Source organism: Anomaloglossus baeobatrachus, chromosome 4 (genome assembly GCF_048569485.1).
Source record: "Anomaloglossus baeobatrachus isolate aAnoBae1 chromosome 4, aAnoBae1.hap1, whole genome shotgun sequence".
Taxonomy (NCBI): domain Eukaryota; kingdom Metazoa; phylum Chordata; class Amphibia; order Anura; family Aromobatidae; genus Anomaloglossus; species Anomaloglossus baeobatrachus.
Window position 1 is genome coordinate 698,227,460 of NC_134356.1, and position 10,154 is coordinate 698,237,613.

Below are 10,154 nucleotides of genomic sequence, written 5' to 3' on the forward strand. Positions count from 1 at the left end.
AATTAAAGGGTTTAAAAAATAAAAAAATCTACACATATTTGCTATCACCGCGTTCAGAAATGCCCGATCTATCAAAATATAAAATCAATTAATTTGATCAGTAAACAGCGTAGCGGCAAAAAAATCCAAACACCAAAATTACGTTTTTTGTTTGCAGCAAATTTTGTGCAAAATACAATAACAGGCGATCAAAACGTAGCATCTGCGCAAAAATTGTACCATAAAAACGTCAGCTCAAGATGCAAAAAATAAGTCAACATTGAGCCATAGATCCCGAAAATTGAGAACGCTACAGGTTTCGGAAAATGGCGCAAAAAGTGCACCACTTTTTTGAGCAAACTTGTGAATTCTTTTTAAACCCTTAGATAGAAGTAAACCTGTACATGTTTGGTGTCTATGAACTCGCACCGACCTGAGCCATCACACCCACACATCAGATTTACCATATAGTGAACACGATGAATAAAATATCCCAAAAACTATTGTGCAATCGCACTTTTTTTGCAGTTTTTCCACACTTGGAATTTTTTTGCTGTTTTCCAGTACACTATATGGTAAAACTTATGGTTTCAATTCAAAGTACAACTCGTCCCGCAAAAAACAAGCTTTTATATGGCAAGATTGATGGAAAGATTAATAAGTTACGGCTCTCGTAAGAAGGGGAGAAAAGAAAAAAAACGGAAAATTGCCCGGGTGTAAAGGGGTTAAACAAATCCCCTGTTAATCATACAGCACCACTATCCTATCCAAAAGCATCATATGTTATTGGAAAGCATTTGGGAAAATGACCATAGCGGATCATTACAGGTTTTCCGAAAAATGCTCGGGTACACGACCTAGAACTGGATAGGAAAATATTCATAACGAATTTGAAATTAGAGAATGCGAAGAGAACAGGCTCACTCATCTTTACCTGTAGGCAAAATATATATATATATTTTCATGTTTTACATAAAAAAAGGAAAATGGGCCGATACAAAAGTTTGTGCACCCTGCATGATAAGTTCCTAGTAGCGCCCCCTTTTGGCAGTATCACAGCTTGTAAACGCTTTTTGCAGCAGACAAGAGTCTTTCAATTCTTGTTTGAGGGATTTTCATTCATTCATTATTCCTTGGATATATCTTCTATTCTGTGAGATTCTTGGCTCGTCTTACACGCTCTGCTCTTCCTTGGAGACGTCTTCCAGTTCTGTGAGATTCCTGGCTCGTCTTGTATGCACTGCTCTTCCTTGGAGACGTCTTCCAGTTCTGTGAGATTCCTGGTTCATCTTGCATGCACTGCTCTTCCTTGGATATGTCTTCTATTCTGTGAGATTCCTGGCTCGTCTTGCATGCACTGCTCTTCCTTGGATATGTCTTCTATTCCGTGAGATTCCTGGCTCGTCTTGCATGCACTGCTCTCTCTTGGAGATGTCTTCCAGTTCTGGGAGATTCCTGGCTCGTCTTGCATGCACTACTCTTCATTGGATTTGTCTTCTATTCTGTGAGACTCCTGGCTCCTCTTGCATGCACTGCTCTTCCTTGGATATGTCTTCTATTCTGTGAGATTCCTGGCGCATCTTACTTGCAATGCTCTTCCTTGGAGATGTCTTCTATTCTGTGAGATTCCTGGCTCGTGTTGCACGCACTGCTCTTCCTTGGAGACGTCTTCCAGTTCTGTGAGATTCCTGGCTCGTCTTGCATGCACGGCTCTTTCTTGGAGATGTTTTCCAGTTCTGTGAGATTCCTGGCTCATCTTGCATGCACGGCTCTTCCTTGGAGATGTCTTCCAGTTCTGTGAGATTCCTGGCTCATCTTGCATGCACTGCTCTTCCTTGGAGATGTTTTCCAGTTCTGTGAGATTCCTGGGTCATCTTGCATGCACTGCTCTTCCTTGGAGATGTCTTCCAGTTCTGTGAGATTCCTGGCTCGTCTTGCATGCACTGCTCTCTCTTGGAGATGTCTTCCAGTTCTGTGAGATTCCTGGCTCATCTTGCATGCACGGCTCTTCCTTGGAGATGTTTTCCAGTTCTGTGGGATTCCTGGCTTGTCTTGCATGCACTGCTCTTCCTTGGATATGTCTTCTATTCTGTGAGATTCCTGGCTCATCTTGCATGCACCGCTCTTCTTTGGAGACGTCTTCCAGTTCTGTGAGATTCCTGGTTCATCTTGCATGCACTGCTCTCTCTTGGAGATGTCTTCCAGTTCTGTGAGATTCCTGGCTCATCTTGCATGCACGGCTCTTCATTGGAGACGTCTTCCAGTTCTGTGAGATTCCTGGCTCGTCTTGCATGCACTGCTCTCTCTTGGAGATGTCTTCCAGTTCTGTGAGATTCCTGGTTCATCTTGCATGCACTGCTTTCTCTTGGCGACGTCTTCCAGTTCTGTGAGATTCCTGGCTCATCTTGCATGCACTGCTCTTCCTTGGAGACGTCTTCCAGTTCTGTGAGATTCCTGGCTCGTCTTGCATGCACTGCTCTTCCTTGGAGACATCTTCCAGTTCTGTGAGATTCCTGGCTCGTCTTGCATGCACTGCTCTCTCTTGGAGATGTCTTCCAGTTCTGTTAGATTCCTGGCTCGTCTTGCATTCACTGCTCTTTTGGGATCTAGCACCAGATTTTCAATGATGTTCAGATCAGGGGACTAGATAAAACTGTGGAGAAAGATAGCACAATAGGGTCTTACCCGGTATATATTCGGGAAAAAATAAAGGGAATGCACTCACCTCAAGGAGTTGTGCTAGTCACAACTCCTGTAAAAGCTTATGTTGTAGAGTGAAATCTGCTGCAGCCCCCGTGGTTGATAACAGAGAACAATAGATAAGCGATTTATGCCACGCTATTCACCAGGAAGGAGGATCAGAAGATGATCAATGTTCCTTCATGGTAGCTTGTGTCTATGCATTTCAGGAGCTCTGCTCCCTTCATCAGGACATACAGCACAAAAACAACATATCTCAAATATAGATATGTTGTTTTTGTGCTGTATGTCCTGATGAAGGGAGCAGAGCTCCTGAAACGTGTAGACACAAGATACAATAAAGGAACATTGATCATCTACTGGTCCTCCTTCCTGGTGAATGGCGCGGCATAAACCACTTCTCTATTGTTCTCAGATCAGGGGACTGTGAGGGACATTATAAAACCTTCTGCTTGTACGTTTTGAGGTCAGCTGTTGTGAATTTTGACATGTGTTTAGGATCAATATCCATTCATGGATGCCATCCTCGTTTCTCCTCTTTTCAATGTACACTTTTTTTACAGATGGTGTTATGTTTCCATAAAGAATTTGTTTACATTTCATTGTATCCATTCTTCCCCCCTCAACCCATGAAAGGTTCCCTGTGCCATTGGCTGCAATACAACCCCAAAGCATGATGGATCCATCCCCATGCTTAATAGTTGGCGAGATATTCTTATCCTGAAATTCTGTGCCCTTTTTTCTCGACACATACTTTTGATCATTGTGGCTAGAATTCTATTTTATACTCATTGGTCTACAGGACTTGTTTCGTAAATGCACCAGACTTGTTTAGATGTTCTTTTACAGACTTCTGACACTAAACTTTATGCTGAGGACACAGGAGAGGTTTCTTCTGATAACTCTTCAATGAAGGCCATATTTGTGCAGGTGTCTCAGAATAGTAGAACAATGTACCACAACTCCAGAGACTGCTAAATCTTCCTGAAGGTCTTTTACAGTAAAGCTGGGGGTTGTGCTTTTCCTTTCTAGCAATCTAGGAGTTCTCAGAGAAATGTTGTAGAAAAGCTAAAATTGAAAAGGGGATTACTTCTAGAAATGAATAATTATTATAGATGGGCAAACCCACAAATGTTCGGTTTGGCCGATCCAGTCAGATGTAAATAAAAAATCAAGTTTGGGACAGGACTAGACCCAAACTTGAACCTTGACCCCGAAACCTCTTATAAGCCTATGAGGACCTGAACTTAAGTGCTACAAAATAGTTGAACTAAGGTCTAGGGGGCGGCAAAAGGAAGCAAAAAGGGGATTAAAGCGGGAAAATTATACTTATTATTATATATTATTATAGCGCCATTTATTCCATGGCGCTTTACAAGTGAAAGAGGGTATACGTACAACAATCATTAACAGTACAAAACAGACTGGTATAGGAGGAGAGAGGACCCTGCCCGCGAGGGCTCACAGCCTACAGGAGGAGAGGACCCTGCCCGCGAGGGATCACAGTCTACAGGGAATGGGTGATGGTACAATGGGTGAGGAGAGAGCTGGTTGCGCAGTGGTATAGTGGTCTGAGGACTATTGTAGGTTGTAGGCTTGTTGGAAGAGATGAGTCTTGAGGTTCCTCTTGAAGCTTTACATGGTAGGGGAGAGTCTGATGTGCTGAGGCAGAGCGTTCCAGAGTATGGGGGAAGGCACGGGAGAAATCTTGTACGTGATTGTGGGAAGAGGAGCTAAGAGAGGAGTAGAGGAGATCTTGTGAGGATCTGAGGTTGCGTGTAGGTAGGTACCGGGAGACTAGGTCACAGATGTAAGGAGGAGACAGGTTGTGCATGGCTTTGTAGGTCATGGTTAATGTTTTGAATTGGAGTCGTTGGGTGATGGGAAGCCAGTGAAGGGATTGGCAGAGTGGCGAGGTTGGGGAGTAGCGGGGGGAGAGGTGGATTAAGTGGGCCGCAGAGTTTAGGATAGATTGGAGGGGTGCAAGAGTGTTGGAAGGGAGGCCAGAGAGCAGGAGGTTGCAGTAGTCGAGGCGGGAGATGATGAAGGCAATACTTATCGAGTTTCCACGCTGCTGTCACAATATTTATGGGTCCGCTCATTAAATCTTATGATTAGTCACTGCTTCCCAACCCCTCGGTGACAGTGTGATTGGTTGCAATCAGGCTCTGCCAATACCCGCTGCGATTGGTTGCCTTCACTGTAGCTGTCTAGGTCCCCGACGTGGAGTGTAAAAAATGCAGATGAGGCACATAGCTCTTGCATACCACTGAAGATAGACATAAGCACAGAATTTTCATCATTGTAAATCATTTATTATCTGTTGCTGCAGTCAGTTTTTGCCTTCCAGACACTGCGCCAAATCTGACATAGTAATTAGGGTTGATTTTAGAATTTCCCTCCTCGAGCTCCTGTCTTCTCTCCACTCTTCGAAGATGCTTTCAGAGTCAACTAGGCCTCAATTCAGGTTATGGCGTCGATATCTGGAGGCCTATTCAGAGCTGGAATTACTGCAGAAAAGGAAGAAAATGGTGGAGCTGGAGCTTAGCGGGCGAGAGGCGGACCCTCAGGGAGCAGTGAAGCCGCATAGGTGAGGGGCGGGGTAGTTAAAGAGCAAACATGAAAAATTTAGGTGGTCATTAAGGGGGTTGAAAAAAGAGTATTTCATTTCTGTTGCCCCATCTTGAGAGCCATAACTGGGAAACTCAATGGGAAACTCAAGGATTTCACTTCTTTTCTGTGGGGTTTTGCAGTTATGATGATATCACACGTATATATGTGATCCTTTTTTAGTACTTTGGCACAAGCACAATCAGATATTCTAGCATTGACGGAGCTGAGTGGGGGACGGTTACCTGCAGGATGGAACTGAACATTTTCTTGCTACCTTTTTGGGCATGTTTCATGCTTTGATTGCTTTTTATTCTGATCTCATGTCGTTTTTGGGCACGGAACTAAAATAATAAAATCATATGTTACCCTGTTTTGAGTCAGCACTGCCTCCCTGCCGCTGTTTAGCGACTGCAGCGCTGGCAACATGACTACAGCAAATATCACTTCTGCAGCCAATCACTGTGCTCATTTAACACCTGCCTGGATCCACACACTCAGATGGGATGCAATGGACAGGCTAGAGGGAAGCCACTCACCAAGCAGGACCCCTAGAACCCTGAAACCCTTTAACCCCTATACAGGGATTTGGAATTACACAGGGCCCGGGTGATCACTACCTGTGGAAGGCTGCAGTCCGATTAGAGTAGTAATCAGACAGGGTCGAACCGGGAAATGCAAAACAAGGACAGAATCAGGCAGACAAGGACGTAATCAGAAATCAATGCAGAGGTCAAATCCGGATCAGGCAGCGAGGTACAAAAACAGCAGGCAGGAGACGTAGTCAGAAAACACGCAGAAGTCAGAACACCAGAATCACTAAACAGAACAGGGCGGGACAGGAACCAGGAATACAGAACTATCTCTGGCAGTGGTCAGCAGACAGGAGGGGAAATAAGAAGGGTGTGGTGTCTTCCCATTGGTTGTAGCTGAATGATGGTAACTTCAGCTGGAAGACACAGGCCACCTACAGTCACCAAGTGGTACTGCAGATCCCAAGGAAACCCAGCCCAGTGAATGAGCTGAGCCTGCGCCTACCAGTGCCACCAGCATCGACTCCTCTCTCCTGTCCCATCACCAGCACTATCCATGGCAGGAACATGGCGTCGTGTAACACCTGCCTGGATCCACAGACTCAGACGGGCTGTAATGGACAGGCTAGAGGGAAGCCACTCGCCAAGCAGGACCCCCAGAACCCTGAAACCCTTTAACCCCTATACAGGGATTTGGAATTACACAGGGCCCTGGAGATCACTACCTGTGGAAGGCTGCAGTCTGAGAGAGTAGTAGTCAGGCAGCATCAAACCAGGAATTGCAGAACAGGGACAGAATTGGCAGGCAAAGACGTAATCAGAAACAAGCAGAAGTCAAAACCGGAACAGGGAGCAAGGTACAAAAACAGCAGGCAGGAGGGTAGTCAGGAAACAAGCGGTAATCAGCACACGAAATCACAGGACGAAACAGGAGCCAAAATTCGCAGAACTATCCCTGGCAGAAGTCAGCAGACAGGAGGGGAATTAAAAAGGCTGGGGTGTCTTCCCATAGGCTGTAGCTGAATTATGGCACCTCAGCTGGGAGACACCCACCACCTACAGTCAGCCAGTGGCACTGCAGATCCCAAGGAAACCCAGACCAGTGGATGAACGGAGCCTGCGCCCACCGTCGCCACTGGCATCGACTTCTCTCCCATCACCAGTACCATCCACGGCAGGAACACTGCGTCGCCTGGCGATCGGAGCAGAAGTCGATGGAGCGGACTCCGGTGGTGACGTAACACGTCACTGGGCATTGTCATGGGTAATAGCCTACATTTCAGATGTGGTTGAGCACAGGTGCTCCTAACATCCACATGCCATCTTCTGATGCCAACATCGATTGCCAGTAGAAAACTACAGAACAATAACCACTACTCCCAGTAAAGAACGGTGTGGTTACTAGAACTTCCAGTACAGAACAGTGTGGCTATCATTAAATCCTGTACAAAATATTGTGGTCACCACTACTCCCAGTACAGATCACTGTGGTCACCTCTTCCCTCAGTATATATTTTTTGTGACCTACTCTACTTCCTTGGTGGATTGATAATGTTGGATTTTTTTGTAAAGCTGTCAGCTTGGTCTAAGGCCATGGTGACTTGATGGATGAATGATCTGTCAGGAAGATAGATTTTGTACGAGCCTAGAAAGGTCCTTCGGGGTCTTCTCTTGATAGTAGCAAGCCATCGAGTTGCTGGTTTTCCTCTTCACTTTGTTCCTTCTATTCTTCCAAGCAGGATGTCCTTCTCCAGTGATTGCTCTTTTTGTATGATGTAATCAAAGTAGGCAAGTTGTTACTTGGGGATTCTTGCTTCGAGTGACATGTCTGGCTTGATTTGTTCCAGAATTGATTTGTTTGTTCTTCTTAGCATCCATGGTATTGATAACATCCTTCTCCAGCACCACATTATGAAGGCGTTGATTCCTCTTCTGTTTTGTTCCTTTATCGTCCAGGTTTCTCATCCATATGTGACTACAGGAAAGACCAGACTATGTATGAGTCAAGACCAGACTATGTATGAGCCATTTCTTCATCAACAGTGAAATGTTCTTTGATTTGAGGGCCTTGTTCAGTGACTTCATTGTTAATTTGCCCATAGCTATTCTCCTATTGAGATAGTCTGGTACTTATCTGGTGTCGTCGCTGCATCTCGAGTGATCATCAACCCGAGTAGGTTGAAGTTCTTTTTCTACTTCCAGTTTGTTGCATTTAAGTCTACAATAAATAATTCCTGACCTTACTGAAAATAATTTTTGTAAATCACAAGAATCCAGCAGGAGTCCAGCAACCGTAAATAATTTTTGATATGAATCATTGTAATCTCCCTATAGTCAATAGTCAACTTTCCATTGTTGTAATATTTTCTTTATCATTGCATACCTGAGTAGGAACAGTGGAAACACATTCTATTGATTTCAGTCATCATAAATTCATCATACCTCACAATGAATTGTGGGTACACCGCTGGTCAAAAATGGTATGCTTAAAGCGATAAAATCATTCAGCAATTACAGACGTTCTAAATCTAATTATCCACAAAATACTTAATTCTGGTCTAGAGATGGTCAGTCGTGGCAGCACCTTGGTCCACATTGTCTTCTTCCTTCCAGTGATCGCGTGTAATGGGTCATTGATATCTAATATCATACACCCCAATATACAGCATACATAAAACTATGCAACATTATACCCCCATCATCCTGACATGAATAAAAGGTGATTCCATTCACCTAAATCATGGAAGGGTCGCCAACTAAAATTTCACCCAGAGGCCTTCACCAATGTTGACATCTCCATATGACCATTGCTTAGGGTTTGACATGGTTTCAGGCATATTGTCGCACTCCTTAGAGGTTTTCTGATGGTGTTCACCAAAAGAGAAGACACTTAGCATGAACTCACAGATGTGTCCAGTTTAGGAGGACATATGCCTTCTTACACAAGTCTAGGAACAGTCAAGCTTAGCCATTGTATCTGCTCAGTGATGAAGCAATGGATCCACCAAACATACGTTGCAGGGTGAGACTTGATTTCTGAAACTATGTTGGCCATAAAACATCTCCTTATACATCAGATTATCAAATTATTTACAAATTGCTTTTCGTAGCTTGACCAGTACAGATGAAAGGTTCACTCCATGCTTTATGGTGGAGAAGAAAGTGTTGACTGCGGTGGAATTGAATACTGTTTGAATAATGATTCTTTTTACCTCTTGGTTCCTCAAACTATACACGAGGGGGTTCAACATTGGGGTAAGAACTGAGTAGAATATACAAGCCGCTTTGTCCTGGCTATCAAAAACTTCAGAAGCGGGGCGCAGATAGGTAAAGAAGACTGTAATGTAAAACAAGGAGGTACACATAAGGTGAGCAGAGCACGTGCTGAATGCCTTCTGTTTCCCCTCCACCGATTTCATGCGTATGATTGCTGAAAATATCAACATGTAAGAGATGAGAATGGGCAATAGTGACCCAACAGTACAAGCCCCAACGCTGTATACGGTTACCGAATCACAGTACTTGGTATCGGAGCAGGACAGCTTGAGCAATGGTGGAACGTCACAATAAAAGTGGTCGATCACGTTCGATCTGCAGAAATGGAGTCTGAATACACAGTTTGCCTGTAAGGTCGATTGTAAGAAACCAATGAAGAAAGCTAGAACAACCAGAAAAAAGCATTTTCTCTTGGTCATTATGGACACGTAATGGAGAGGGTGGCAGATGGCGACATAGCGATCATAGGCCATGTCCGACAGAATAAAGATTTCAGTCCCTGCCAAAGCAGCGAAGAAAAAGAACTGAATGGCACAACCATTGAAGGAGATAGCCTTTTTTAAGGAGATAAGGTCGGAGAGCATTCTTGGGGTTATGACAGTGGAATAAAAAAGGTCCACCAGTGAGAGGTAGCTCAGGAAGAAGTACATTGGAGACTGGAGTTTGGAAGTTTTCTTGACAATCGCAATCATGCCAGTGTTTCCTACCACGGTGACAATGTACACAAGCAAGAAGAAAAGGAAGAGAAACGGAATAAGTTTTGCTTCATTGGTCAGGCCAGAAAACACAAACGTCATATGGGTCCCATTTATGGCACTATCCATTGGGGTCTTGTTCTGTAGAGGTAAAAAAAAATACTGATTATGAAAACAATATCCAACTGAGCTTTATCCTCTTTTTCTAGGTGACACCAAACAAGAAGAACATGGGTGCTAAGAAATTGTGGATGGCTCACCACCAAAAACTCCAAGGTTAATATGGACTTCATGGAGGGACACTGAGCCTATGCAGAAGTTCTACTTGTGTAATGTGAAGTCTCCTCTACATAGGGGGAGC

At 44.2% G+C, this 10,154-nt stretch overlaps 1 protein-coding gene across 1 annotated transcript; it reads right to left on the reverse strand.

Annotated features, from left to right (window-relative positions):
- Nucleotides 1–8,908: 8,908 nt before the first annotated feature.
- On the reverse strand, nt 8,909–9,922 carry LOC142303049 (olfactory receptor 5B12-like). Its single transcript, XM_075344145.1, has one exon. It carries the CDS (start codon nt 9,920–9,922, stop codon nt 8,909–8,911), a length of 1,014 nt encoding a protein of 337 aa, XP_075200260.1.
- Between the last annotated feature and the right edge of the window lie 232 nt (nt 9,923–10,154).

Coding starts and splice junctions, on each gene's coding strand:
- LOC142303049 (XM_075344145.1), bottom strand. CDS start 9,922: ATGGATAGTGCCATAAATGGGACCCATATGACGTTTGTGTTTTCTGGC.